This window comes from Syngnathus floridae, chromosome 18 (genome assembly GCF_059516105.1).
Source record: "Syngnathus floridae isolate MCC-2025c chromosome 18, RoL_Sflo_1.0, whole genome shotgun sequence".
In the NCBI taxonomy this organism is placed as follows: Eukaryota; Metazoa; Chordata; class Actinopteri; order Syngnathiformes; family Syngnathidae; genus Syngnathus; species Syngnathus floridae.
Window position 1 is genome coordinate 9236191 of NC_142430.1, and position 27862 is coordinate 9264052.

The following is a 27862-nucleotide window of genomic DNA, read 5'->3' on the forward strand; positions in this document are numbered from 1 at the left end:
CCAGCTCTATTCACACAATGAGCCACGGACTGAGTGGCAATAATATCAAGAAAAAATAGAAGTAAATCTACACTGTGTTGGTAAAGTGGTGCTTTCACAAGTAGGTAGAAATGGCCAATTACGCCGTTGTGGGAGTGAACACAGTTGAGTCGCTTACCAGCCAATGAATGCGGATCCTCATTTTTTTTCCAATTCACTGGAGGAGAGGTGCATTAGCTGGAATCCATGGAGGAGATTGATCCATACCAGAGCCGCAGTAGTTTTGTGCTTTGACGTTGGACCTGTCCTCCAGTTGCCATGCCCTCAAGGAGCTTTGTCATTAAGTGTCTAAGAAAACCTCCAGAAGCAACTACAACTGGGAGAAGTGACTCATTTCAAGTTCATTACAGCCACAAGCTATTCATATACAAATAGTCTGATAAGCTTTGTAGTCCTCACATGAGGAAATTACTTTGAGACTGGTTTCGTATTTTAAGACTTGTGTCGCCTTAAACTCGACGGGAGAGATTTGTCGAACAATACATTTGAACAATCCAGATAATTAGTTTTTCCCTCGGCGATCACACTAAGAGAAAAGTTCCGATACTGCCTTTAACGTTTTTCTTCGCTTTTTGAATTATAATGATCTCGATCAGTCTGTTTTCATATCGGCAGAAATGAATATGATTAATATTAAATGGGGAATTTCATCATGCAGAGTGACAGTTTTGCCTATACATTAATTCTCACTCTGTTTAGTGAAATGGCTTTTAAAATGAGCAATGCTAAGGAATCAAGTGTGAATGTTTTTTTATTTTTGAGTCACCACTTGACTGTGTGAAGCAAAACATCCGTATTGATTCAGAAAGTAATTTTACAGATTCTGACAGGCCGGATCTCAGATCCACGCACACAAACTTGTTTTGACTGTCTGTGATGTCATTCTACGCAGTACAAGACCCAAAACGGCAATCCAAGTGAAGAGTGGGAAAAAAAATGGAGCACATTGGAAAATAATGTTCCTGGACAAAGCTCAAAGGTATGTAACAAATCTATTTATGAAAGTATTTCTTTTTTTTGTCACTCTTGCAATGATATAGAAGTGTCCATTCAGTTTTAATAGAGTTTTCAAATGAAATATTTAATCTACCTCTCAATTTGAAGCAAACAAAAACTTATTGCCACGGTCAGGGCATCGATGTTTGTTGCATTTTGGGAAGGTCGAGACCGCGATAAGTAGAACCAGCATGCAGATGAAAACTCATGAAATAATGAAAGCCTCTTTGGAGATGGCTTAGGGTAGAGAAATGAACATTTCATTGGCGGGCAAGCGCTCTGGCATTCAGCATGCCAATTGCACGCTCCCTTGAAACTTGTGACATGGCGTTTGTGCAGTGTGACAAAACGACATTTTTTCGAGAGGCTCCAGCTTGCTCTCCACCCTAATGAGGATAAATGATATTGTGGAAAATGGATGGAAAGAACTTGCATTTCCAACAGTGGCTGAGATCTAATAACCTAATTAATTACAGTGCCAACTTGGAATGTTACAGCGACTGGCTCAACCAGGTTTTGTTTTATAGATAGGAAAGGGAAGTCAAAATGGTTTTCACCAATGACAGCAGCCAAACATGAATATGCAATTAGCTGTTGTTGGTTAGAGGGCACCTTGTTCTACAGCCTCATGTTAAAAGAACTTCAAGTGATATTGATTTTTTTTTTACAGTATTGCCTTAACACTATCATATTTCTTTTTTTATTCCCTACAGTCAACAATTGCTACCATAATAGTTCCAGCAATTTAGAAACTATTTATTGTATTGCTTTGTGCAATCCTATCGGAGCTTTTTCCAATTTTACAGCTTCTTTACAGATCGGAATCAGGAGTAGCTTGGAAGTCGGAGTCACTCGCTCCTTCATTAACATTTAGAGTGACAATAATTGTTGAGTTGAGTCAATTAAAATTGCTTGTCTTTTGCGGAAGTGCCTCTGTGTACTGTTAATAAGTGATGCCACGAAAAGTTTGACCCAAGCTAATTATGTGAGGGCGGCACAGTGAACATTTGCCTCACTGGCTTCCTCCTTCCCGATCCCCAAAATATTCACTTAAATATGAAATGTGTGAATGAACTTTGTGTTAATGCATCCATTTTCTATGGCTTATCCCGTTCTGGGTAATTTATGAGCTGGATGGATCCAAGCTGACATTGAGCCAGACGCAGGCATTTGAATTTACCCAGCAAAGGCCCTGAGCTCACAAATGAGGACAAGCCATGGAAAATAGATGGATGACTAAAGTCTTTCGGTCTCACTTGTGAGCTTTAAAGAGTCTCGAGTGTCATTCGAAAGCAGGAGGCGATTTATTTGGACACAAATAGTATAAATGTAAGTGGCAAAAGAACTTGACGTTATTACCACTGTGGGCAGGGGGAATACAATACATGGATCAATAGAGCAATAACTGTTTTGTCAGCCAGGCTTTACAACACTGAAAAGAAACGGGCGTTTTATTACTTTTCTCATTTACAGCGAAGTCATTGTTTGTCTCGGTGTGCTTCTACAGTTTCTGTTGTTTTAGTCAGGGACGGAAGACCAAGCCTTTCTCGCAGCAGTCTTGGGAACGCTCCAACGTCAACAGTTAAGAAACGATAGCAGACTGTTTTTTTTTTAAAACAGTAAGGGATGATAAATGAGTGTTCTTTTTATCGGCATACCACAATAAAAACATGAATCATAGTGTCCAGGATTAATTAGGTCAAATAAAATAACTCCTTATTAACCCATGTGATGTCATGAGGCTTAAATAATGTTTACGAGTGATAGGAGACTGAAAGTTTCTTCAAAACACGTTTCTGCGGTTCATGTGTTTTAATCATATAATAAATCATCTCGCAGGTATGGAATGATTCATGGATAATTTATTAGCAACACCAGTGCAAGGTAATCTATCATCTTATAAGATATAGTCACCGTGTAGACAGTCTGTTCGAGTGAGAGGCAGTGATTTAAAATACACAGAACAAATATCGACGAGGAAAAAAAAAGTTCTTTGTCTGATACATCTGCAGTGTTGATCCCTTAAGCAGGGAAATGTCTTTTTCATCCTTTTGATTCGTGTGGATGCTGTTCCTTCCCTACATGGGTTTGGAACCAGCTATAGAAAAATTGTTTCTTTTGTAATGCGAATCCTGGCTTGCGGTGGTATCTCATGACACACCAACCCCGTGAAATTGAACTGAAATGAGGCCGCTGAGGTGAATTTTTTTTTTTTTCTTCTCAATACACACAATCCACCAGAGTCTGCGTTTCACGATCAATTCATTCGGTGAAATGAATCTGTTGGGTGCTACTACTTCTAATTGTAATACGGTGGGAAAAATAGTGTCTACTTATGTCGTATTATCTCTGGTGCATACAATATCATCTTAAACTATTTGTCGACCACCACATGGCTGGACAGATGGTGCGCTCTTTGTAACAAGTTCGGACAGTTATCTGATAGCCTTGAAATGATCTGCTTTTAATGAAAGATTGCATTTTGCGCGCCTGCTCTTTGGTAGTGTCGAAGCATTTGGGAGCGTGTTGATCTAGCAGCCTGCTGTGACAGGATAGAATATTGATCCCGCTGGTGGGAGTCACACTGTGAAACAAGTTGGGAAGCTCAAAAGCCAGACATTCAACTGACCGCAGTCTGTTGTGACTTTGGAAAACTGCGGCGTTAGATACGAGCCAATAGAGACCATGACAAAATAAAATATTGATCAGTGCAGCTTTAAGTGTTTTGTCGAGGCTATATGAAAGGAATCTTGTAAAAGTTTCTTCAGGATTCAACTAACTTGTTGTGAGTGCTCAAGCATATTTTTTTTTCTATTTGGAATTTGCACTTTTTGGAGCAAACAACACATAATATGTTGTTTATTGTGACGGGTTCGGGTTACTGGATCTTTACAATGCTGCTGCTTCTTCGAGTGAGCTGTAAAATAAAACATTTTGTCATGTGGGCTGTACACCACGGTGCCATCTGGACCTGCAGTAAGTAAACAAACAGTGCCACTGAGGAGAGGTTTGACCTCAAAGAAAATAACATACTTTATGTTTTGATAGGGAAAAAGTGAACTGCTTAGTATGCTCCGTCCTATCTCGAAGTCAAAATTGCCAGCATGTCAAAGAAAGAGGCAGAAAATGCATATCAGATTTAGATGGGGATTTAGATGCTTTTTAGTGTAACCCCTGCAGACACAAAGAGCTGAACCAAACCCTGCTCATCCATCTTTATTTCTGTGAAGCAATGCCAGAGTGCTATAAACCTGCTAATAAAAGCCAAAGACCATGAAGCCGCCTTATCCACAATTTATGTTGCATATAATGGTGGAGATTTAAAAAAAAAAACTTGCATTTGTACCCATATTCATTATGGAATTATTATTATTTTCATTATTATTAGTATTCTATATATAATATTTTATAGATATATTCTGGTGACTTGTCATCATGGGCCCACTGTCGCACCTTGAACACGAGTGTATCATATTGACTTGACTTTGTTTGTAATCCTTCTTGATTGCGGATTAGTCCTCATCAAACAAGATGTCAACAGTCATTTGGTGAAGCCCAAATCAGGCTTCTACCAATTACTGACCCGATGCCATTACCTTGACTGAACCAATAAGGACAATTAAGATTCTAGTGGTAAGGGTTGTGGACGTCTTGGCTTGCGTGAGTCTTATTTCCAATCGTGGTCTTGAAGTAAATTAAACTGTCAGATTGAAAACTGATAAACACCTTTCGTAAAAACTGTTTGTAAACTGATAAACACCTTTAGTGACGGAGGTAAATATTTTCTAAAGGGGACAACAATGGCTCTTTCGGGAATTTTATGAAGAAATCCTAATCAAATAAAACTGGAGTAAAAAAGTCTCGTGCAGTGAGTCATAAATCAAAAAGAATGAAATTAGACTCGATTTAAAAAGGTGAAACCGTATGGCGGACTAATTCTATTTTTAGTCCAGCTTTTTACGGAATGTCATTATCGTGCCGGAGCCATCATTTACACTTCTCGCCTATGTACTAGTATGTGAAGTAGCTATGTGTTCATTACAATTTGATTGATTCCAGTCAGTCTAAGTAAATGTCATTATTGTGATCAATGACTAGAAGGAGCCAATAAGGACAATTAGGATGTGAGATCCATCTTCTGTCCTGAAACAAGTGAACCTGTCAAGTAACTCTTGAAAGGTTTTGGCATCGCCAAGTCCGGCAACATCTGAGATGCATTACGCAAAAAAAATCCTTCCTACCAATTTCTGCAAATGTCAAAGGAAGCCTTAAACTATCTTCCAAGAATGAGGGCAGGCACTTCATTTGATGAGGGTGTCTGCGCCGTTGTGGGATGGAATGTAGCAGACTCCCTGCAAATTCTTGACATTGCCGAAACAGTTCAGACAACATTCGGGATCGTGTCAGTATGCAAAGCATCTTGACTCATTAAAATGACCACATGCCAAATATAGGGCGGTTGGTGCAAATCCAAATCTTCCCTGGTCTCTTTAGATTAAACACATGGCAGTGATATATTCAAGTTGATATTTTTCTTTATTTTATATTTCTATACTACTTGCTATATTTTTTGAGGCTATAGCTATTCGGCTCATTTTTTGGTGCACACATCAGAGCACAAATTACAATAGTTACATTAAGCCTGTGTGGATTTGTGCCTTGTGATCCGTGACCATGACTATTATGAAAAATATTGATGTCACCACACAGGCATATTATCTGAGGGGAAGCGCTAACAATGTTTGAGCTCAGCGTCCGTCGTCCTGATCAAAAGCTGAGCTCTGGCGCCCCACGCACGCCATTTACTTTTAATGACTTTCACAGTTCCATGGGCATCAATAGTGGTCTGTTTCATAAACACCATGTTATTTGGTGTAATGCATACTTCAAAGGACTGACTCATGGAGAAAATTAAAGGGCTTTTTATGTATATAAAAAAGGCCAATTGGTTCCACCTGGTTTTGTTGGACGACTCTGAAATACTAACAGCAACAAGTCCAATCTTCTGTGCAACATCAATATATGCAGCTCAACTTTGTGGAGCAGAGTGATGCTTTGCATGACTGCCTCACTGTTTTGTGTCTGAACCTCGGCAGGATTTCAATTAATACAGGTCACGCAATTACACATTTTTGCCCTGAGGTTACGCAATTCTGATATGAATCGTAATGACAACATCATTTAGATGTCCCCCAGCAGACGTTTAATTTAATTTAAAAAACACTAAAGGTTATAGAAAATCTACTTTACTATGTTGAACCAAGCTAGCAATAAAATTCACCACTCATAGAGTGGAAGAGCCAAACATCGTTAGGAAAAGCGAAGTTTGACACCTATTGTCATAAATGGATGTCGCTGTTGATTTATAATTTAGCATAATGATGTTACCAGTTTTCATCATCATTTGATGTCCTTTAAAACACAATTCCACTGGCCTTAAAAAAAAAAGTCTGAATAATTTATAAAATCTCACACATCAATATTTCATACCTGATAGATTAATAAAGGTGTCATTCAATTTCGAAGGGGAAAAAAAAACCAATGGTTTGATCAATGGGGACATTACGGTTGTGAGTTTGCACAATAGGTTTGATGAATGTTCCCAACATTTTCTTCATGAATGTCTGGTCAAACTGGAAAGTGGAGATAGAGGTCTTAGTTTGTCACAGAGGGCACATGGTAAATGGGCCTGATTTATAGAACTTCCTTCAAAGTATACAAAGCACTTGGCACACAATCCATACAGTCCACCAAATGCTATATCTTCATCACAGTCTGTATTGATTGTAATTTTTCATAGTTCTGCCTCTGCTAGTGGTGTCTTTTTGTTTTTTTTTTAGTCATGTTGGTTCGGGATTGGAAGAAAATTAAGGGGGATTTGAGATTTATTCTCAGTCACACAAATCATTTTCATGATCAAAATGTTGCCTTATGTTTTATGGTTTTCATAAAAGACAGTGTTTAGCAAATGATTTTGTATACTTGCAAATCAGAACAAACGTGAGGTGCTCAGAAAAATGTGTGACATAACAGAAAACTGTTGCCAATCTTTTTTTTTTTCTTTGTGATAGTGCATGTTTATCTTTTTTTAAAGCTGTTTTTGAAGCAGGGGTTTTATATTTAGTAAGATGGTAAGTCAAGTCTTTTAATTAGCCCACAGCGAAGGTAGGGAAGAGTCGTTTGTTTTTTTTCCCACCATTGTTTTATTGGCATTTTGTTCCCCATAAATACGGATGAATTATTTCAAACCAAACAACAGCAACAGCAGCATAATAATTCATTGCAAATTATTTTCAAGAAGAATTCTATTTGGGGAGGGGAAAAAAAACGAAATGTCTGTTTGAGAAGAGGCGCTCGTTTGTTTCAAAAGGTTAATAATGCACCCAGCGTGGCTTCAAGTGCAAGATCAAGGACCAAAGAGAAATGAGACCAACCCGGCCAATTGCGTCGATACAACAGAACAAACTTCAAATTACTTTAATTACTTTTCATATTTTCATGACGGTCTGATTTTGCACAGAACCGCTCTTGACGGAAAAAATACAAAGACAAGCCGACGACACGTATTGAAAATATTTCACATTCCTGTCCTTGAGGATTATATCCGTCGACTATTTTTAAAAAAATAGACAAAAGGTGTTATGCAAGCAGTAGGAATCACTGGGATTGACATTTACTGGAGACGAGTGAGCGCTTGGGAGGATGCATACATGAAGCAAAATTTTATGGCCATAATTAAATTGACTATATTTATAATGCCATGAATGTTAGCAAGATAGGGCTCACCGACTTGACATTTTACAGTCATGTCACGAAGACCACCTTTGTTTTTCATCTCGGGTTGTCTGTTATGACTAATGGTGTCGCAATGTCGATTGTTTTTATATGTGTACAAATCTTGTCAAATCGAAGTGCAAGAGCATGCTGATGTTTACAGCGAGCTTGTCTTCCAATGCTCAGTCAATCGATAGCTGTAACAGCTTGATGCTTGGACACAAAGTGTGATCAAGCTGGCACAAAAGAAAGAAAAGCACTTTCAAGGCTTACAGATTTACCTGAGAATTTTGATCATATATTACATTAACACCACATGTTGCTTGTTATTGATAAAGCTTGTAATTAATTAAATAAAAACACAGACGCGGATTCAACACCATTTTATTAAACACATTCAGACATCATTTATTTTTTGGGGTTTCCCAACAAAATACAATTGCATGAAACTAAATGTGCTTTTATTTGATAGATTTCAGGCAATTGCAGTTTATTTAAGCAACACATATAAAAAAAAAAAAACACATGGTAATGTTTAAGAAAAAAAAGGAACTTGTTTGCATTGTGCTACTTTATAACAATACGCGCTGGTTGCGTTTTATTGGAGTCTATGCACCTTTCTGTCTTTGGTAGAGAGGGCGACACTGAAAAGACTAAACTACTAATAACATATATTACAAGAAAACAGGATATTTTGTAGTACTAGAAGAAGAGTCTCTTTATTTTACAATAGCAATTATTATCATAATATTATAACTTCATTATTTTCTTCCCTTTCTCCACTGGCATTACAGCTATATTGTCATTTTGACTCTTTTTCTTTTCATTGTGCCCAAATCTTTTTTTTTTTTTTTAAATAAACACTTCATGAGCAACTGAAGCCAACTATACATCTATCAATTCTAGGAAAAACAAGAACACGCTTGAACATTGTTATTTTTAGCAGCTTTAACATCAGCAGGGCTTAAACTCAAGCTTGTTGAAATGAAGTATATACAGTACTGCATTAGCCTTAACAACCTAAACACATTTTTGGACACATATTCATGCAGACTCACATATTGCATAACAAGCAGACGATACATCGCGTAGAGGTTAATCGTGAGCACACATATGAAAGTGTATTTAGAGCAGAGGTTGGAAAAACATCATTTCAGCCCATCGATTACATTTGTCACGCTTCTTCTTATTCTGTCAATTTCACAGAGATAACAAGCCATTTCCACATGGTTCTTTGGTCCTTTCTCTTCATTCGGCATACTTCCGTCAAATCTGTCAAGCACAGGGAACACATTAAGTCTATTTATGTAGCACTTTGTACACCAGCAATTTGCCCACCACAAAATAAGTGATGGATCCAACAAATATATCTTTATCTGGAACGTGATACTCCTAACACAATGCACACATTCATATCTACAAGGAGTCCTGTAAGCTAAACAAAGAGGGAGCTAATCGTGCAGGAGCATTGATTTGTGTCACAACACATCAGTCAAGATGTATCGCTCTGTTTTTGTGGCACGGATGAAAATCATGACGTGATAAATCACCATTACGTCAACGTGCTATTATGTTCCAATTTCTAATTGCAATGTCTTTTATGTTTGACATTCGGATAAGATTTTAGACTCGCTCCTTGACCATACAGGCTTTGAAAAAAATATGATCCTGTAATACAGCACTAAAAATAGAATACACTGGCGGTGGACCAGAATGACAAAGCAGAGCATGGAACATTAAGGCTGACGTGTATTAATATAATCCCCAAAATAGTTTAGTCGGGTCTTTTTTGGTACAACCTGACATGTGTCTGTTTAGTTTATCAGATCATCAAAATCCAAAATATGAGTATTGGCTAACAAGCACACATGCCACTACCTTTTCATTGCTGCTCGATCTATTTAAACTTATGATCTAACACTGCTGGACTTGTTTTTATCTCCACGGTAACCAAACAAGCTGTGCATAACTTTGATTTACCATTCAACCATTTGCTTAATGACAATTGATTTCACTTTGGCTGAACAGAATAGATACATGGCACAATGTGTTTATCCGCCTCTCCTTTCCAAAACACTTAAGGGTCACGTGGAGGTCGAGGTGGCTTAAGTTAGTGGTTGTCCTCCTTGTCCCTCTCTACTTAGCAATTGAGTGGCACTTGAATAGCCGGCGGCAGAAAATAGGAATCACGACTTCTCCCGGCCGTTGGCCGTCCGTCGATGTTCATTTGACACCTGTGCACTTGGCTATGTGCCCTTTGCACTAATGTCTCTCCTTCACAACCACTCCCACTTTTCACATGCCCTCTCTCAGTAGTGATAGTCCACTGGCCCAGTTATCACCTCCATGGCAGCATCATCCAATGAGGTGCATATTTTCCCCTATGTGCAAAGGCATCGTAATGGAGGACACATAAAAGGCTAGGAGCACTTCTCAGTGTGTCGACAAAGGGGGGGGGCGGGGGCGGGGTGTCAGGAACGGTGGGGTTGTTTATCGCTTCGGGATGAACACTTGAGGTCATACCGTGATTTCACAAACTCTAACAGCAGATACGAGTGTTGTGCAAAGATTCGGCCCTTGCAAAAACAAAAGATAGTTTGGCACAATGTGTTTTTAAAAAAATGTATTTGGGAAGTGTCACTCAGGATGTTTGCTAACTGCTAAGACTGCCAACTTTCCCCTCTCCATGTGGGTTCTTGTAGATTTTAGTCAAGCAGTCGGGCTATGAAGTGTTTTAAAAGAGATCTGAAATAGAATATCCAACAGCAGCCCTTGACCTTTTAACAACCTTGTATGAGAGATTACTATCTTGCAACAACGCGTGCATAAATCTCACAGTCCAGCCCATCGTGTCATATTTAACCTCTATAACCGATAACATGGAATGCACAATATTTTTCTGTGAACTATCACTCGGCTTGTACACTTGTGACTCCTCCGCAACTGCGCTCGCACTATGCCGTCGGCTATTTATGTCAAGGTGGAGGGCCGACAACGGAGGGCAATGTTTATGTCCGCTTGTCAAATTTCACTTGACTAAAAGCAATCAAGCGTGAACGAGATTTGCGAGATGGCAGCGATTACTCGGGGAGACGTATTGATCTTGAACAAAAGAAGCCTAATTTCCGGGATTAAATGCGATAGAAGCGCAGACTAAAGACAAACTCGATACAGCGGCTGCCCCATTCATGCTTTGGAAAGCGTATCGATCCTCCGTGGTTCCCCTGATCTCTTTTCACACTCGGTGAATTACACAAAAGCCATAATCTTTGGGAAATAAGTCGCATTAGGGACAGAAATCAGAGATGGAATAGATCATGTGACACAAGGAAATTATTGAATTGCCTTAAATGCAGATCTGACAACTATTTTAATAGAGTAGAAAAGGGAGCAACTCTGTCTTCTAAAAATAAGAATAGTCTTGCACAATGTTGGAAGGGATCGAAAGAAATTTGCAGGCTTTTTCATTTGTGACCGCCGCAGCGGTGGCCATTCATTCAGCCATGTCAACTGATTCTGATTCATCCCCGTCCAACAGTGTAGTTTTAGATTTCTCGGCCGCTTCGTCCTCTGGCTGAATCAGAAGTTGTAAGAAAGAAGATGAGCATTTTTTCTTTCTTCCTTTCTGGTACGTCTTCTGCGCTTTCAGGCCATTGATCCTCGGCTTTTCATTTCTTTTTCACGGGATAATTGAAAGAAGCGCTTCAGATTTAATAAAGCCTTAAAGTGAAGCCAGGCAAGAATACTGCTTTTCTTGTTTGATGGGCCAAGTTACGGGGCATTTTTAAATGTACAATGATGACTTGGTCATCAGGAAACAATTATATCTGTCCACACCGAAATAATTTGTGCATTTGGAGAATAGAAAATAGTGACAAAATGTATCAGAAGCTTTTTTAGGAAAAATAGTCACATTCAATTATATGGTTTAAGCTAGGCATTGAGCCATGACATCAAAATATGTCTTATTTACAGAAGTTTGAATCTAACATTTTGAAAAGTCACAGAATTTTGCATTATTTTCACATCCATCCATTTTCTATGGCTTATCCTCTTCAGGGACACAAATGAATCCCAGCCGACATAAATTAGAAACAAAAGTCTAATTAAAGACGAGACAAGTCGCTAGACGTTATGTAAGCTGTTTTGGTTGGCTTCATGAAGTTACTTGATGAAGTTTTAAAGTAGTCCAAGGCTGAAGAATTTTTTTTTTCCACCGCCTGCTCGATTAAACCGCTTTATAAAGTTCACCCTTTTGAAAGCAGGAAAAAAATATGAATGAAATAGTTGTTAGCATTCATACAAATTCTAACGCCATTATGAATCGAGATTTCTCCAAAAATAACCATGATGGCTTTTTGCGTTAGACGTGCGCTAGGTGTGAAAATATGTCCCTTTGTATGGTTTGAAAAAGATATTTTGTCATAAAAGCTCACTGCAGAGAACAAAAAAAAAAACCTCTGGCTCCTCTACGTCTTCAGTTTCAAAAATAATAAACTCAGAATGTTAACATCTGTCAGCTCCCTTAAGCATCTCCCAGTGACATTTGTCCACCCTTTGCACATTTATTTTATAAAAATTGGCAAGATGTTTATGAAATGAATTCAATACACTGTGTTTGCTCGAGGTGTTAAGGGATTTACCCAGCGGTTCATTTTGGGTGTTGATATCAGGATTTACACTAATCTCCAATGTCAGCGAGTTGATTCTCTAATCTGACAACATAATAACTTAATTTCAGTGGCTATTGACATTGAAAGGCTGTGCAGCCTCAGCAGGTCGAGACACACGCTGTGCTTTCAATTACCAATTAAGTTACTTATTCTGTTTATTGGTGGTAGGTAGGTTGGAAGAAGACGACAGAGAGAACAAAGATCAGCATCAGAGGGACCCATCTGAATATATCAATACAATGTAACAAAATGATTTCAATCAAAAAATCAGTTTTGGATTTAAAATGTACGTGAAAAAATAAGAAACTCCCAATTGACTTCATTCACCTTGCATGATTTTAATTGGTATTAATTTTGACATTCGACATACTAATAATACTCAGTGACATCATTCTGGCTCATTATGTTAATAATAATAATAAAAAAGTCATAGTTTATGATAGTGAGCCGGTGGAATTTTAGATTAGCCCTAAAGCATTTGGGATTTCTGATTCACATAATGGGGGCGGATTTGGAATGTATAAATCTGTCCCTTGAGAGGATTCTATTATTATTAGCACGCTAATTAATAACGTGGTCAAAGCGGTCACATAATATAAATAATCATGTCTTTGCAGTCCGACTTCATGCCTTACGTTAGTCAGTTAGTGTTTTACGAACTGCCGTTTTGGAATTGGCCTCATGCTTTATTGATCGCTTGCTTTTGAAATCACTTCACGCCGAAAGTGAAAAGACACATTTGTTCACACAAACTTTCCAGAACCGTCCAATGTCAAAAATATCCTCAGGGTGGTTTTACTTCCACTGAAGCGGAGGAAAAAAGTCTTCTTTTAAGAAATACAATACTGATTTTTGATTGAAGCACTGAAGAAAATATTGATGTTCACATTGTGAAGTTTGTCTAAGGAAAGAACAAGAGAGCATGAGCGCACTCTTTTGTGAGAGAAACTTTTTTTTATTGATAGTGCTGGTGGAGGATTTTGATTTATTGGCTCAGATTAAACCCAAAGAGTGATCATCTTTCAGCAAACAGACACAAATACAAATTTGAAGGCCTTGTGATTTACAGTGATGGATGAGACTCATGTTCTATCATTACAAGGGCAACCAGGATATCAACTTGCCTGCTTGACTTTCTGTGAGATGCAAGATTTTTATGGAAGAAAAATACTTTTGAAAACAAGGTCCCTAAATCTGTAACAAAATAAAATAAAAAAATAAAAAAAACGGCCATTTTATAATATTAAAAAAAAAAGACATCTCCTACAATTAACTGTTAATGGACATGGATGAAAAAAATGATAGATAACAGCCATTATCTCATCTCGTCTGTGTCGTACACAATTAAAGCACTTTAGGCAAAACTGGAGTGCACTTGCATGCAAAAAAACAAGCTACTAATTTTCACCGAAGGACGTCTCATTTTTAAACAGCTCCACGTACGTCTTACTCTGCATTTTTCCTCTTGTAGTGATTAGTACTCCCCCAAATAGAACTTGGACTTATCTTTTGAACCTGACTATGAAATGCAATGCACGACATGAATGGAAAGAGACTTTTGTGACTACTTTGAATACTAAAATATAAAATCCTCTCCTTGCATGTCCCAATGCAAGACTTGAAATATTCATGAGAATTCCGTTGGTTAGCTTGTCAGCAGCATCTTCGCTTGTATGTACATGATGATAATGAGCTCTGATCAAATGCAAAAATTTAGCAACGATTGCTATTTTGAAAGGTGGGGGGGGGGTGAAGAAATGTCCCACATATTGGGGTTTAAGCCACCAGGTGTAGAGTGATGACGTACGAGATAGCCGTCACGGGGGGGAAAGTGCTTCTATAAAAGTGATATTATTCATTTTTACAAGGTCAGCATCCATCTCGGCTAACCTCAATGCAAAAAGTGATGCCTCTGCAGTTGCACAGTGGAAGAAAATATCAATCAGGATGAGCGACAGCACTGCACTGACAATCTTCACGACTCATCTCGCCGCTTCTGCAAGCAGGTGATGACTCGTGATGAAAGAGGCCATAATCTCTTTTAAGGGTTCTCAAAACAATTCACACCTGAACATTCCGTCTTAACGGTGGTTTGTCATCCTCTAGAAATAATTGACATCATTAGATGACGAAAAAATTCCAAATAATAAATGACAATTTTTGGTTTATATTGCCTTAAGAAGATGATGTGGCACCGACATCACTTTTGCAATCCCCTATCATCATTTTTATTTTTCTCCCAGCATTGATGCAACACTCGGTCTGATTGCACACTCTTACTTGGATTGTCTTACTATTTTGTTAGTCCATCTGTGGGGGGTTTCAAAATCTGTCAAGGCACCTAGGAACATCGGATGCATTTTGGTATGAGGCAAAAGGAGAAAATCTCTTCAACTCATCTCTAACGACAATTGCTAGCAATATCTCTGTTTTTTTAACCTGGAGACAATTTGCAATTTTAACTAAAATTAACATGAAATCGATGTTTCTTTTTTTTCCGGCTACATTTGACACCAATGGCCTATGAGGACCAGCAGCTTGAAAATCTTTCGAACGCACGTTTTAACCTGTTGTTGCACATACCGCCCAGCATTTTTTTTTTTTTTACTGAACCACAAACAACAAACTGATTGTCCTGGCAGCTGTCGCTATTGTACATTATATTATCATAAAACAAAGAGAGGAAACAAGCGAAAAATAAAAGGAGGTAGGGATATTTACATATGTATGGAGAGTCCTTAACACTATACACTGGATATAAATAATGTGGAGCCCATTTGAAGCCACCATTAGTTAGCTATTTCAACCAATTACTAAGTTCCCACTTACTTTCAATGTAGATATGAATAGGCATGAGATCTTCAGAAGAACAAATTAAATTGGACATTTTTCAACAGATTACAGCCTCTTTACTACATTCACAGGAAGGAAAAAAAAGCCTATCACATTGGCAAGAGAACATTAATTAACGTTTGTGGGTCAAGTCGCTCTAATCAACTTGTAAGATCAGCAAGTCTTTCATAAACATGCTTGCAGAAATGAGTTATTGTCTGCGTGACCAGATGACCTTTAAAGAGATGACCTCTCATTTAGTCTGTCAGACCTTTAATTAAGTGTGTTACAAGACACGAGTCCCACGGCTATTATGTTTCTCACTTAGGACTGAGACAAGAAAATGGCAACCTGTTAAATTCCTCATTTATTCTTTAACATGCTCGTCACGGATTGGGGATTGCTTGAATGTGTACTGCTGACGTTAGCAGCTCAGCAGCTTTGAAAGAATCTTGTCGAGATCTTTTCCTTTATTGTAAAAACGTGTGAAGAATAAGATTAGTGCGGCCGACATATTTGCACATTGGCACTTAACTGTACTTCAAAAGGTACATTAGATATCGTCATGGCTCTTTTTTCAATTTCCCCTTCCTTACATTGTTCATCTCCTTCCCTTGTCTGCCACGAAAGGAAGACGAAATGCCCATGCAACCATGTATGGAGAACTTGCAAAGTGTTCACTGTTACAAAACACGTTTTCATGTCTAATTGCTCCTTCTGCTGCTCATTTTTTTTTTCCCCCTGACACTTCCCCGTATTAAATATGGATGGACTTGCTATTGTTGCTGAGACAGCATTTTAATCGTGCCCTAAACCATTGTCTTCATCAATGATTATTATCCCGTTCATGGCCTTTTAATGTTGATCTTGGTCCCTTGAGAGGGACTTTCCAGAGTGAAGTGTAAAACAGATTCAACTGTAGTGAATATTAAACAGCCCATTCAAAGTAGAAAAGTAAAATGCATGCCGCTCGCTACCAAATGCTTTATGCCTGCCATTTCCTGAGTCCGCTGGCCTTTTCCTGCCTTTTGTTGTTGTAATCACGATACTATCAAGCGGCATTATGACTTGGAGGCACTTTGCAATTGGCAGCCAGGGATCTGTCACTGTGAGGATTCATGTTTTTAACCTGCGATATTTTGTCGGGGAACCTTTATGGTCCACTTGAGAATTCAGCAGTAAAACCGCTGCACTCCTGAGACTCACAATAAAATCAGCTAAGGAAACCCAGACGGAGCAACAAAACAGAGTTTGTAATCGTTTTCCAAAAGGGTAAAATGTGACCACCGACCGGTCGCAAATGAGTGGCTGCTGAAAAGGCAATTTATTGCCACATGTATTTTTCAAAGGGTGCCGGTGTTTCCCGGGAGACCATTTCTTTTTGTTGATAAGAAAATGAATAAATGAATAAAATGCCAGTGTGAAACTTTGCTTTTTTAGTAAATAGTTTATGTGTCAGCTCTGTATTTCTGCATAATGGGTCAAATTTTCATTGCGGGGTTGTAAAGTTCACACAAAGAAATCTATTTTTGTCTTCCTAAAATCTTTTATTAACTTTAGGTAACACTTTTGCATTCTTGAATATTATTAAATAAAAATTTGCAAGAAAATGTCATGTAATCATTACCCACAATTAAGAATAAAAATTTAATGATAAATAATAAAAATAATAATGAATTGTGCGTTTATTTATTCATGTATTTTTTTTGTTTTTTATTTACATATCAACCAGTACTGCTGTCGACTGAAATCAGCATCGTGACCGCCTTTGGGCTCGTATTGCAACCCTCAAGGGACCCACACCAGGTAAGCCATGATGAACGTTTTGACCTCTACTCAAAATGTTGCATGACAACCATTTCATCTGTAAGTCTGAGCTGGTGAACAAAACAATGGAAATATGAGTGTAAATGTTTGTGAGTGAGTGAGTGAGTGTCCTTTATTTGGCTAACAACCAGTCCAGGATGTACCCTGGCTACTTGCTCCAAGTCAGCTCGCCTGCAGCATGAATGAGGACAATCGCCATAGGAAATGAATGCCTTTATCTGCCCACATTCCACTTTGTCACACAACAATAAATTTCTCAATTTCCTCTGAAGAAAACATTTGCAAGGGACATCTAAAATTAGTTTGTAAGTGTCTGTGTGAGAGGGAATCCAGAATGATGTGTCTGGGACCTTTCATAAAATACCCACATTGACACAGTCTAAATGTTTTCCTTCCTCCAAAAAGGAAACAAAAAACTGTCTGAATAAATAAAAAACTGCAACTATTTGAGGAACCCTGATGCAATTCCAACATCTGCTGTCTGGACGGTGAGGTCAGCTATAACTTTTGTGACGAATCGGGACCGCCCCCGTCATAAAAACATGCATGTGCCTACCTCACAAGCTGCTGTTGTGGGCACGCAAGGAGGCGGTGTGCGTGAGCATGAAACTCTCCGTACACTGCTGACTGCTCGCGGACGGTGACCTGCGCGGCGAGCGCTGCATACGGCCTCTCCTGTCAAAAAAACTCCCAGCTGACCACGAGCGGTTGTGCTTCCTCAAATACTCCTTGTAGTTCTTGGTGAGCAGCGTGTATAGGAATGGGTTGATGCAGCTGTTGGAGTACGTCAGACATGTCGTCAGGTAATTGATGTTGCGCTTGGCTGTGGACGACAGGGGCAGGGACGGATGGTACTGACCCAGGAGTTGCCAGATCCAAAAAGGCAAGAAACATGCCCAAAAGAGGAGCACGATGGTGAAAATCAAGTAGAGAACCTTCGGGGGGGGATCAAGCAGAGAGAATAGGTCAGCAAGCTCTTCTGACATGTGTGGCATTATCCATAAATATGACAACAATGTGCAGAAATCAACTTGAGTGAACTTTATCATCTGCCTACTTGCAGCTCCTTATAAACATACTGGCTGTGGATCAAGTCAGCTGTGTTCACACCCACAGCGCAAATCGCCCCTCTCTAAATACGCCAAGTTGCGACTGGCTGTGAGAATATCAACACTTTGTGGAGTTGAGTCACCTTGAAAGGGACAAAATATAGCCAATGAAAATAAAAATCCTTATAATCTGTTATTAGATGAGCAGGTTAAATGCAAAGATGATCCTGGCCTTGCTATGATCCCGTTGCAAAACTGTTCCTGATTTCACCTTTGATCTGCTTGAATAAGCCACTTAAATGGAACGGATAAAGCATTTGAACAAAAATAGCAGCCTTCTCTGAGAAGCTATTTTCTTTTTGAGTAACACGTATCCCCAAAAAATGTCATCACTTCATCGCTGTTGTCATATTTATCTGTACGAACGACGATGGGTGTGACATCTCTGCCATTTGGCCACTGCCCAAATGCCTTTCCTAATTCTCGATTGTAATTGTGAAGCTGAATGCCTCATCACGGTCACTCAGATGGCTTCCTGCTACGTGCCGTATGTGCTCTTTTGTGTGCTCTTATCATGTGTGCACTTGATACCAGTCCATTGACAGTGACGTCCGTTGCCAATGTGTCGGTGAGAAAGAGCAAACAGATCAATTCATATTCAATCTTAGTCATGTGATCAAGAAGCCGGGGGGGGGTCAGGAAAACAAGGTTTTTGTTTTTTTAGCTGACTGAGTCACCATAGCCTAAATACTGATTCCTAAAACAAAACAAAAGGTGTTTTAAAAAGATATATATTGTAAGAGATATCCACTGACCTTCAAGTTGGGAAGCTTATTGGTGGTTTTGAAGGTCACCGTTTGTGAAACCCAATAAGTCCGAGCAAGTTGGATGTAAAGGTAGCCAATGATCAGTCCGGGGGCGACGATGCTCGTGCAAAAAAGGAAGGTGATGTAAATCTTATAGGACAGGGATGACAAGGTGGGAAGACACATAGCCTTGTTGCCCACCTTCATCAACTGAATGCTTACGATCATGGGTAAGGTGAGGATAAGAGACGCGCCCCAAACGAGGAGCGCGATGGCTTTGCGATACTTTTTCGAGCGTTTGACCGTATCCAACGGTCTGAGCACGGCAAAGTAGCGCTCTGTGCTCATGATAGTCAGCGTGAAGATACTGGCGTGCATGGTCAGGAAGTCCATGCTGATCAGGATCCGACAACCGACGTCCCCAAAGTACCAGCGCTTCAGGAAGTGCGTACACACCACAAACGGGATGGTGAGAAGATACATGAGATCTGCCAAAGCCAGGTTGATGATATAAATGTACATTGAAGCTGCGCTCCGCATGGACTGGCACATCACCACCAGGGTGTAGATGTTTCCCAAGACTCCCACGAGAAACATAATGGAGAGAATCGTGCCAATGGTGAAGGTGGCCGCCGGGTCCTCATGAGCGCTCTGAGGGGGCTCGGTGACATTGGTGCTCCTCTCCACCAGGACTCCAACGGGCTCCATGGACACCGTGGTCATTTCTGAAGATACTAGAACGGAAATAAGAGGAGTTTTCGTCAGTGATTAATCAAAGCATCCTCGATCGGGTTGAACTCTGACCCCTGAATATTCTGATGTTGAACATTTCTTTCATGAAGTAGTCTAGTTGCATTCATTCTTTTCAATAATGTGAAGTACGCCCTCCTGCTTGTAGACATGCGGAGAGTAACCTTGGACAACGGCCCTTATGAGGAAAGCATACGCTCTTGAGGCTTCTAAAGCAGCTCTGAAAATAGCTTAGGGCTTATGCCAAAGGTGCTTCAAACAAGTTGTTGGTTAATTGTAGTGTTTTGGGGTTATTGTTTTAATTCATTTGCAAAAGTCTGCCCTTTTCAAGTGGAATCAAATGGCCATGCAAGTTGGTACCTGTGTTGTCTTGTTTGAAAGAAGCCTTCAGCACGTTGCAGCTGTTCCATCAGCCATGCTTTTGTCTGACTTTTTCCTTCCAAACTTGGCTCATGCATCCAAAATTTCACACTCCATAAAAGCAGCCTTTACAAGGTTTCCATGACGTGAAACAAAAAGGTGACTGGAATTTTTTTTTTTTTTTTTTTTGATCCACTTGACTAGATGAACACAAAGCAAATTATCCAGTGATGAAAATCTCTGAATGGTCTTCAAGGTGCCGTTTTAAATCAGTCTCACAACTTCTGTTGCATCTATCCAGCAAAGTTGGGATGTGGAAGGAGCGAAGGAAAAAAATATCCAAGATTTTCAGAAAAATAACATGTTGAATGATCTGAGGATGACAGAGGAATGACGATCGCGTTTAAGCTTCCACTCGTCTCGGGGAATCAGCGAGTGTGTGTGATTGTGTGTGGGGGTGAGTGAGGTAGAGCAGCAGTGTGGGAGGGAGGGAGGGGAGAGCAAGTCAGGCTCTATTACTATAAAAAAAAAGACGGCAGAGAAGATCTGCCAACGGTGAGGTATGCAGGAAATGCCTTCTCTCTCTAACCCTTGCGCATTTCCACACCGATGTATCACACTGTGACCTGAGATGGCAAAGATAAAAATAAATGCCCACGTCAAAGACAGTAGACACTTCAACAATGGCATCCATGAACATGTCATATGGATAGAGAGGTGACCAAAGCTTGGTTAGACCTAGCAAGGATGACAATTAAGGTATTGCTCGTGACTTTTTTTACATCAGTAATTGATCACTGCTGCGTCAAGTGTGGATGATGCTGGGTGGCTTCTTGTCACATCTCATTAGCAAGGAAACACATCCTGGCTGCAAAGGGATAAAAAGGAAGGAAAAGCAAAGAGCAGAGATTTATATCTCCTAAATTGGAGGTTGGGCAGCACCCAATGCAGGCATGCTAGCCCCGCCTATTGTGTGACTGCAGTGAATGGCAAAGTCGCACACAAAATGTCAGTACCTGAATTGTTGAATTGCTTGGTTTCCTTGGAGACAAAATCGGAGCTTGTATAGGAGGCAATCTTTTCGCAAAGCTTTTCCTCTAGCATGAAGGAACTTATTAAGTGTGCCACAATGAACATGACACACAGTTAAAACTCTCGAAATGTTCATATTTCAGAAGAGTGGGCTAATGGTGTTGACTTTCCTTTGGTGGTTGGCAAGTATTTTTGTGGCCACATTCTTTAGCATGCAAAAAGTATTTGCCAACTGCCCAAAAAATGACAGCAAAAGAAACCAGTAAATATTAGTCATGGCAACCAAAGGTATCGTTACTTTCGTGTGTTTTTTTTTTTTTGCACTTGTACTCAGTTGATTCAGTGAAATATATTCTAGCGCTTTCAAATGAGTGTACATCTGAGCCGATGGGAAAATACAATTTGGCAAAACGCTTCCAAGTGCATGAAATGAACATTTGCATCATTTTCGAGGGGAATGAGCGCCACGCCATTTGATATCATAAAGAGTGCGCGACATGCATTATGCATCCTCGCTTCAAAGCGGGGAAAGCGTTGGCAAGGCACAACAGTTGTCTGGTATTTTATTTGTTCTGCTGGAGAGAGAAGGAAGTTTGTCAGCTCAATGGAGGAAAGAGACAGTTTGAGTTTCATTGTTAAAAATGAATGTGCAGCAAATCCGATGATAGCAAAGACGGTTCAAAATGAATAGCTCGTATTACTCTGAACTGTTTAATTGTGCCCAACAGCTACTGTAAAATGGAATTATTTCTAAGAAATCTCCCAGGTGGAAGGAAGCCAAAATAAGTCCGTCTGGGTGTGCAGTAATTAATGTGTGGCATCAATGCAAATGTCAACCAGGATTGAGTCTGCCATTTTGCAGATGATTTAATTTTGTACATTCTGTGAGGGGCACAATTATGTAAATGGTGAAGGGAAGATGGGAATAAAATGAAATAAAAAATGGCTTAAGACTGATATACTGTGACCAAAATACATGTCCAGTATGTTTATGGATTAGCGAGTCTAGCCAAACCACAGCAGGCAATGCACATTTGGCCCATTTTTTCATGGTGCTGTCTGGGAACAAGCTGTCCCCTGGTACATTTGTGGTTTGAATGGAATACGTCCTGCAGGAGTCTGAGCACATGCAGTAAATGTGCGTCTGCAGTACAAGAGTCACACACTACATCATCCCGGCAGCTCGAGTTTCCAACTTCCAAAGTGAAGCGCAATTCATCCTTGATCATATTTGAAGTCAACCCAAAACATTTCTTCCTGATATTTACCTGGTGTTGTATTCAAACATAAAGGGATGGCAAAAAATATATTGGACTTTAGTGTTTTGATGGAAATGTTCCATCCTAAGATATAAATTATGAACGTGTAAATAAATAATGAGCAAACATACTTTAGTGTTTGACCTAAAAAATCAGGTTTACATTTGTAGTAATTAATTATCACAATTAATTATTACAATTGATTTAATTACTAGAGCTGTGTAGAACAGCCAAACTTGTACTCAAGAAAACATAAAAAGTAGTATCTCTGACTCTGAGCTTAATAATCACAACCCGAGGCTCGATATCACACTTTAACGACGGATGAGGCTCTTAGCTTCTGAAATGTGAGTGATTCTACTCAAACCACTCACGATGTCCCAAAGTGCAAGAGGCACAGAATCAATCGAGGAGCTTCTTTCAACAGGCAATTTCATACGCATTAATAGACAGGAAAATTAAAGTCTCTCAATCTTCACTTCCTCTTCAGAACGTGTGCCAAGTTGATAGAATCTAAGATGCTTTTGGAACACGGCGTCAGTCGGGTTCTCATTTACTGCATGAGTGGGGATGGAAATAATATATAGTCCGAAATAGACTTCACCTTTAATTGGGATTAACCGGGATCATCGCAACGGATAAAACAGCAATAATAAGACAACCGGGTACTCAAAAACAGGAAGCCGAGCAGTTACAATGATCAGAAAGAATATCAAAATAGAGTGCTTGTTACTTTAGCTGCCCTCTGGTATAAATGTACGATTCAGTCCAACAGCTGAGAAGCTCCTTGACAAGTCAAGGCCAAGACAGACTATAATTAGTTAGATGTCAAGTGCCGCCACAAAGTAAGATTACTTTCAAAGGAGGACAGTCAATGAGAAATTGAAGCAGAGATTAGTTATGAGGATTGGCTTAGCGGACAATTAGGAATGTCTAATTTCTAGAGCAAACTTTTTATATAATCTGGGCTTCATTACTTGAAAATGGCACCCTACAGAAAGCAGAGTCTATTTAATTTTTGTCTGCCATTTTGGAGAAAATAAAACAAATAAAAGCAACAACCTCCCCCCCCCAAAAAATAATTGCTATAAGGCCTGAAGCACATCGAATAAAAAACATTTCCAATTATATTCACACATCCGATTCACTTTTTTCCTTCTTAACTTGCTTGTGTGTGCGTGCGGAAACTTGTAAAGGTTCAACCTGATGTAATGAATTTCAAATAGGTGAGTCTGTGGCAACATGAGAGTAAGATGGTGGAATTATCCTCTGAAGGTGAGGTGTCTCTTTTTTTTTTATCATCAAGAGGACATGACTCACTGAAGCACAATATGAAGAGATAGCTGATAATACAAGCAAATGTTTATATGCTGCTTGAAAATTTTGGGCTTGACTTCACTTTAATACCATAAGCTGTTTGTCTATTAAGGAAAACGCAGAGCGGCTCTGCTGAACTTTTGGCTTTGATACAGCGTTTAAGAAAGAGTATTCTTTGGCCAGACCAGTTGCTATTTCAGGGGTGATGAAATTTAGTGAGGGGCGAGTCAGGATATGAAATGGCCGCAACAAATGATACAATGTTTGGATGTGTGTGTATGTGAACAAAAGTAGTTTGGAAAGTCTTCTTTTGTGTTGCTGCTTTAATACAATTGCAGCGACAACACAATCATTATGATCCGAATGTCTTTCTGATTGTTTTGGAATCTCCTGCTGCGATGCCGCTAAGGGACGGAGGAGAAGTTGACGAGGCTTGATTTGAGACATCAGCGTCAGCAGACGAGCCAGATATCCGATGCGCTTTGCACAGTTGAGCTTCTCTTTGCACAGCGTTTATCGGCTAATTAACGCACAGCGTGTAGCGTGACCCCGCCGTGTTGCTGTTTCTTCTCTGAGTTGACTAAAAACTTACATTGTCACTCTTGAAATGGAAAGAATGACCAAATGAGCAATTTGTGCTGTCTAAGTGGCATGCTGTCTTTGGCAAACAGCGGCCATGATCTCATTTCACTCATCCCTTTGATCCAAAATCCTTCAGTCAGTCCGACTGCCGGCAGCTCTTTCACATTGCCAAGCCACACTCCCACAATTTTCAGAGTGGTCTTTTGGGAATCAAAGGGGTTGAGTGGGTGCTCAAAAAAAAAAAAAAAAAAAAAACTCTTAACCCTACTTAAGTGAGCCTTTAACGCATTCAGTGCCAGCCCAGGTAAAAAAAAAAAAAAAAAAAAAAGGAACTTTGACGTCAATGGCAGTGAATGAGTAAGTATTTAATTAAAACAATATTGATTAATTTTGTATTGTATTATCATAAATATTATGGTCATAATATATATTTCTCTAAAATGTCTTTTGTGCTTTTGAAGGAAGCAAACATTGGACACAACATTGGAATAAAAAGTACACAGAAGCAAAAAGATAAAAATCCATAGTTCATAAAAGAGGGAAAATTGTGCCATTTATGTGGATAATAGTCTTCTTGCTATGTTGCGACAGCAATTTCCCACACTAATTCCTCAATTCTGATGCCTTTTGCTTTGAAAAGTTCTTTTCTGGAAAATGATGTTCTGTTGCATTCCCCAGGATCATTCTAGTTAAGTCCAAAATGCAACTCATGGTGGGAACTGTCAAGAAAAATGATTAGGATCCTTGTCTGATTTATTCCATAAGGGACAAAAGAAAACATGGAGGGCAGCATGAGAGTTTCGGAACAAATTACAAGTCTGAGAAAGTCCACTGCATTCCAGCAACGTCTGCGTCATGTTGCTTTAAGCAGCTCCAAAGGAAGATTTTGATCAATACGCACTTTCCTTGAAGAATAAATTAAATCAAAATTCAAAGCCGAATCTACGTCACGAGCTGGACTTTTGAACTTTAAAAAATGATCATGTAGAGAGAATCGAGAGTGCGGTCGTCAACTGGGACTTGTGGATCCTCTCAAGTGCCCCAAAGGTCAACTCGGTGGTTTAGTTATCGGTGAGAGCTACCAACAGGATTTGTAGCGGTGTGTTCCGCCCTCACGGGTGTCTTGACCTTTTGAGTCACTCGCCTCAGGCCGCCTTGAAGCACTTTTTAGGGCAACGTGGTTGAATTCTGAAATACAACTGTGTCGAATGATTTCTTCCATTGAGAATTGCAGAGAAGTGAAAAGTGTTCGTATAGGACAACGGAAGGACATTTTCAAGACTATTTGTCCTCAATGCAACCTCATAACATGGAGCATGAACCTAAATCTGGTTTCATGGCTTACATCACAAGAGTCTCAAGTGTTTTTTGTCAACTGATAATGGTTAAGTTATGTGTGTTGGCTCTAGTGAAGATTCCTCAAGGCATTTGGATTTTATGGGACTGGGGAGAGACTCGTCGACTCCAAGGAAATTTGCAAGTTTGTGACCCAACCTGAGGTAAGTGAAAGATGGATGGACCGTTTTAGGGGGTGTGAATATTTATGCAAAAACATTTCCAATTCAATCAGACGAGTCCATCCACAAGTGGTGCTTTATTGACTTTCTTTTATGCGTGTTGTATGCATGATGTGGGCGTGTCTTTTGTGCAGGTTGCCAAAGACGCGCTTTTTGGTGACTTGAATTGAGCTTTCTCGGCTACCGTACACTTCCGCTTCAGCGAGCAGCTAGCTCTTCAGGTTGTTACCATTTGGGGTTTCGAGTGAGTCATGTCAACTTTTTCTAAGCTTTCGATTTGCTGTATGTATGTAAATGCGTACATGTAAACAATGACATGAAAGGAGAATCATTGTTTGTCGTTACGTCAGTGGAAACTCGCTAACTCTCGTGAAACCAGAGGTGGAGCGTTAGCTAGCACGCCCACAAGCAGCACTCACTCGGCTGTCAATCAATGGATAATCAACGAAAGCGTTTGACTTCAACGTTGTTTTTCTTTGTTTTTCCATGTCCAACTTGAAGACTGGAGGCTTCACGTCGGCTACTGGTCGTCTATCTGCATATCTCGAAAGGTACCTCCCAATTTTCCATGTGCCATTATGCCTCTGGTGGACCTTAACGTTTGCCTCCTAATCTTGAATGTAGAAGGTCATGTCATATATGACTTCAAATATTCCAAAATGTTAAAAAGTATATTTTTGATCATAGTTAACACACATGAAAAGTGAAAGTGTACCACTTTGTTATTCTAATAATATGACTTGAATTTAAAAATATATATAAATCTAAAAAAAATAAACTGTGTATGATGTATATTAGTTGGTAATGTTATGTGCTTGAGGAGCTGATGTGCGATGTTATATTGTCATGGCACACCGGGGAGAAGGTGAGCACATGCAAGCAGCTGACATCTCTCACAAAACCTAAGTGCCAGCTACTGCACAATATCATCATCATCACCACACTGGTCTAGGTGTGTTTTTTGATGACATTGAACCAAACCAAGTTAGTCAGAAACCTATATTTAACTAACTTGGTTTGCATTATTGGCATGGAAAAACTTGTCCAAAAGTCAGTGGTGGTGGTGGTACTGTGGAGTACCTGGTACTTAGGTTTTGTCCCAGTGAGAGATGTTTGCACTGTTTGCATGTGCTCACCTTCCCCCTAGTGCCTGCCACGAGAAGTAAGTGACATCATACCTGAGCTCATCAAGCACTTAAGGTGCTTCCATGCATTCAGGCAGGGCCTTTTCAAACTGCTTTTCTATTCAATGAATTGTTCAAGTGGAATGTGAGTCTTTGTGATTGATGAGCAAATTTGCTCATTTGAAGTCTTTCATGCTTGGTGGTTACTGCATTGGCAAAGTACTGTTTGAAGTCTTGAAGTGAGAGTTGCTCACTTCCAAACCTAAGTGTCTACTACTATGCACACAAGTTTTCAGCCTTGAGATGAGTGTCACTGCAACAGAGCCAAGTCTTTGCTGTTTCTCTCTGTCTCCACATGAGTCAAAGTGATGCAATTGTACAGTTGCAGTCACTTTGAGCCATGTGGAGATAGAGAGAAGCAGTCAAAGACTTGTCTCTGTTCAGTGGCTGAAGGCAAACACTCAACTCCAAGCTGAAAAGAGCCTTCCAAAACCTAAGTGCCACTTTGCCCGCCTCCTAACTCTGCCCAATTTCAGATTGACCAATCACGGCTCGGCTCAAAATTTGCATAACCACGCCCACTTTCTGACAGCCAATCAGAATGCAGCATTTGCACATCTGACCAATCAAATTGCTTCATTTTAAGTAGACCACGCCCACTACAATGCCAACCAGTCACAGGGCACCTCATTTGCATATCCCCGCCCACTTCTCAGCCAACCACAGCCTTTTATTCTCCTGGCTCCGCCCAGTTTTAGAGCTCTCAGCCAATCATGAAGCGGTATTCCAGTCACGTTCCGCCCCATTTCTCAAATTTCACCAGAAAAAAAATCTGTACAAAAAAAAAAATCCAGAAATGCTTTGGGTGGGAAAAAATTAAAAAAAAAATTTATTGAAAGAAAATAATTTTTTGTTTTGTTGGAAA

The 27862-nt window shown here is 39.6% G+C and overlaps 2 protein-coding genes across 8 annotated transcripts in view; one reads left to right on the top strand and one right to left on the bottom strand.

Annotated features, from left to right (window-relative positions):
- ogfod3 (2-oxoglutarate and iron dependent oxygenase domain containing 3) overlaps window positions 1-27862 on the top strand; it is a 48599-nt gene that overhangs the window by 12670 nt on the left and 8067 nt on the right. For all 7 annotated transcript variants that reach the window (XR_015854176.1, XR_015854177.1, XR_015854180.1 and 4 more), the window contains exons 10-14: window positions 932-1018; window positions 17047-17120; window positions 25706-25795; window positions 25948-26057; window positions 26315-26364. The gene's annotated coding sequence lies outside the window, so the exon portion shown is untranslated. The remainder of the gene's footprint in view (window positions 1-931; window positions 1019-17046; window positions 17121-25705; window positions 25796-25947; window positions 26058-26314; window positions 26365-27862) is intronic.
- uts2r1 (urotensin 2 receptor 1) lies at window positions 8195-20548 on the bottom strand. The gene is made up of 4 exons (XM_088360759.1): window positions 20107-20548; window positions 19006-19730; window positions 17698-18076; window positions 8195-9081 (listed from the first exon to the last, which is right to left on the bottom strand). Exons 2-3 carry the CDS (start codon window positions 19717-19719, stop codon window positions 17699-17701), a joined length of 1092 nt encoding a protein of 363 aa, XP_088216885.1. The 5' UTR covers window positions 19720-19730; window positions 20107-20548; the 3' UTR covers window positions 8195-9081; window position 17698.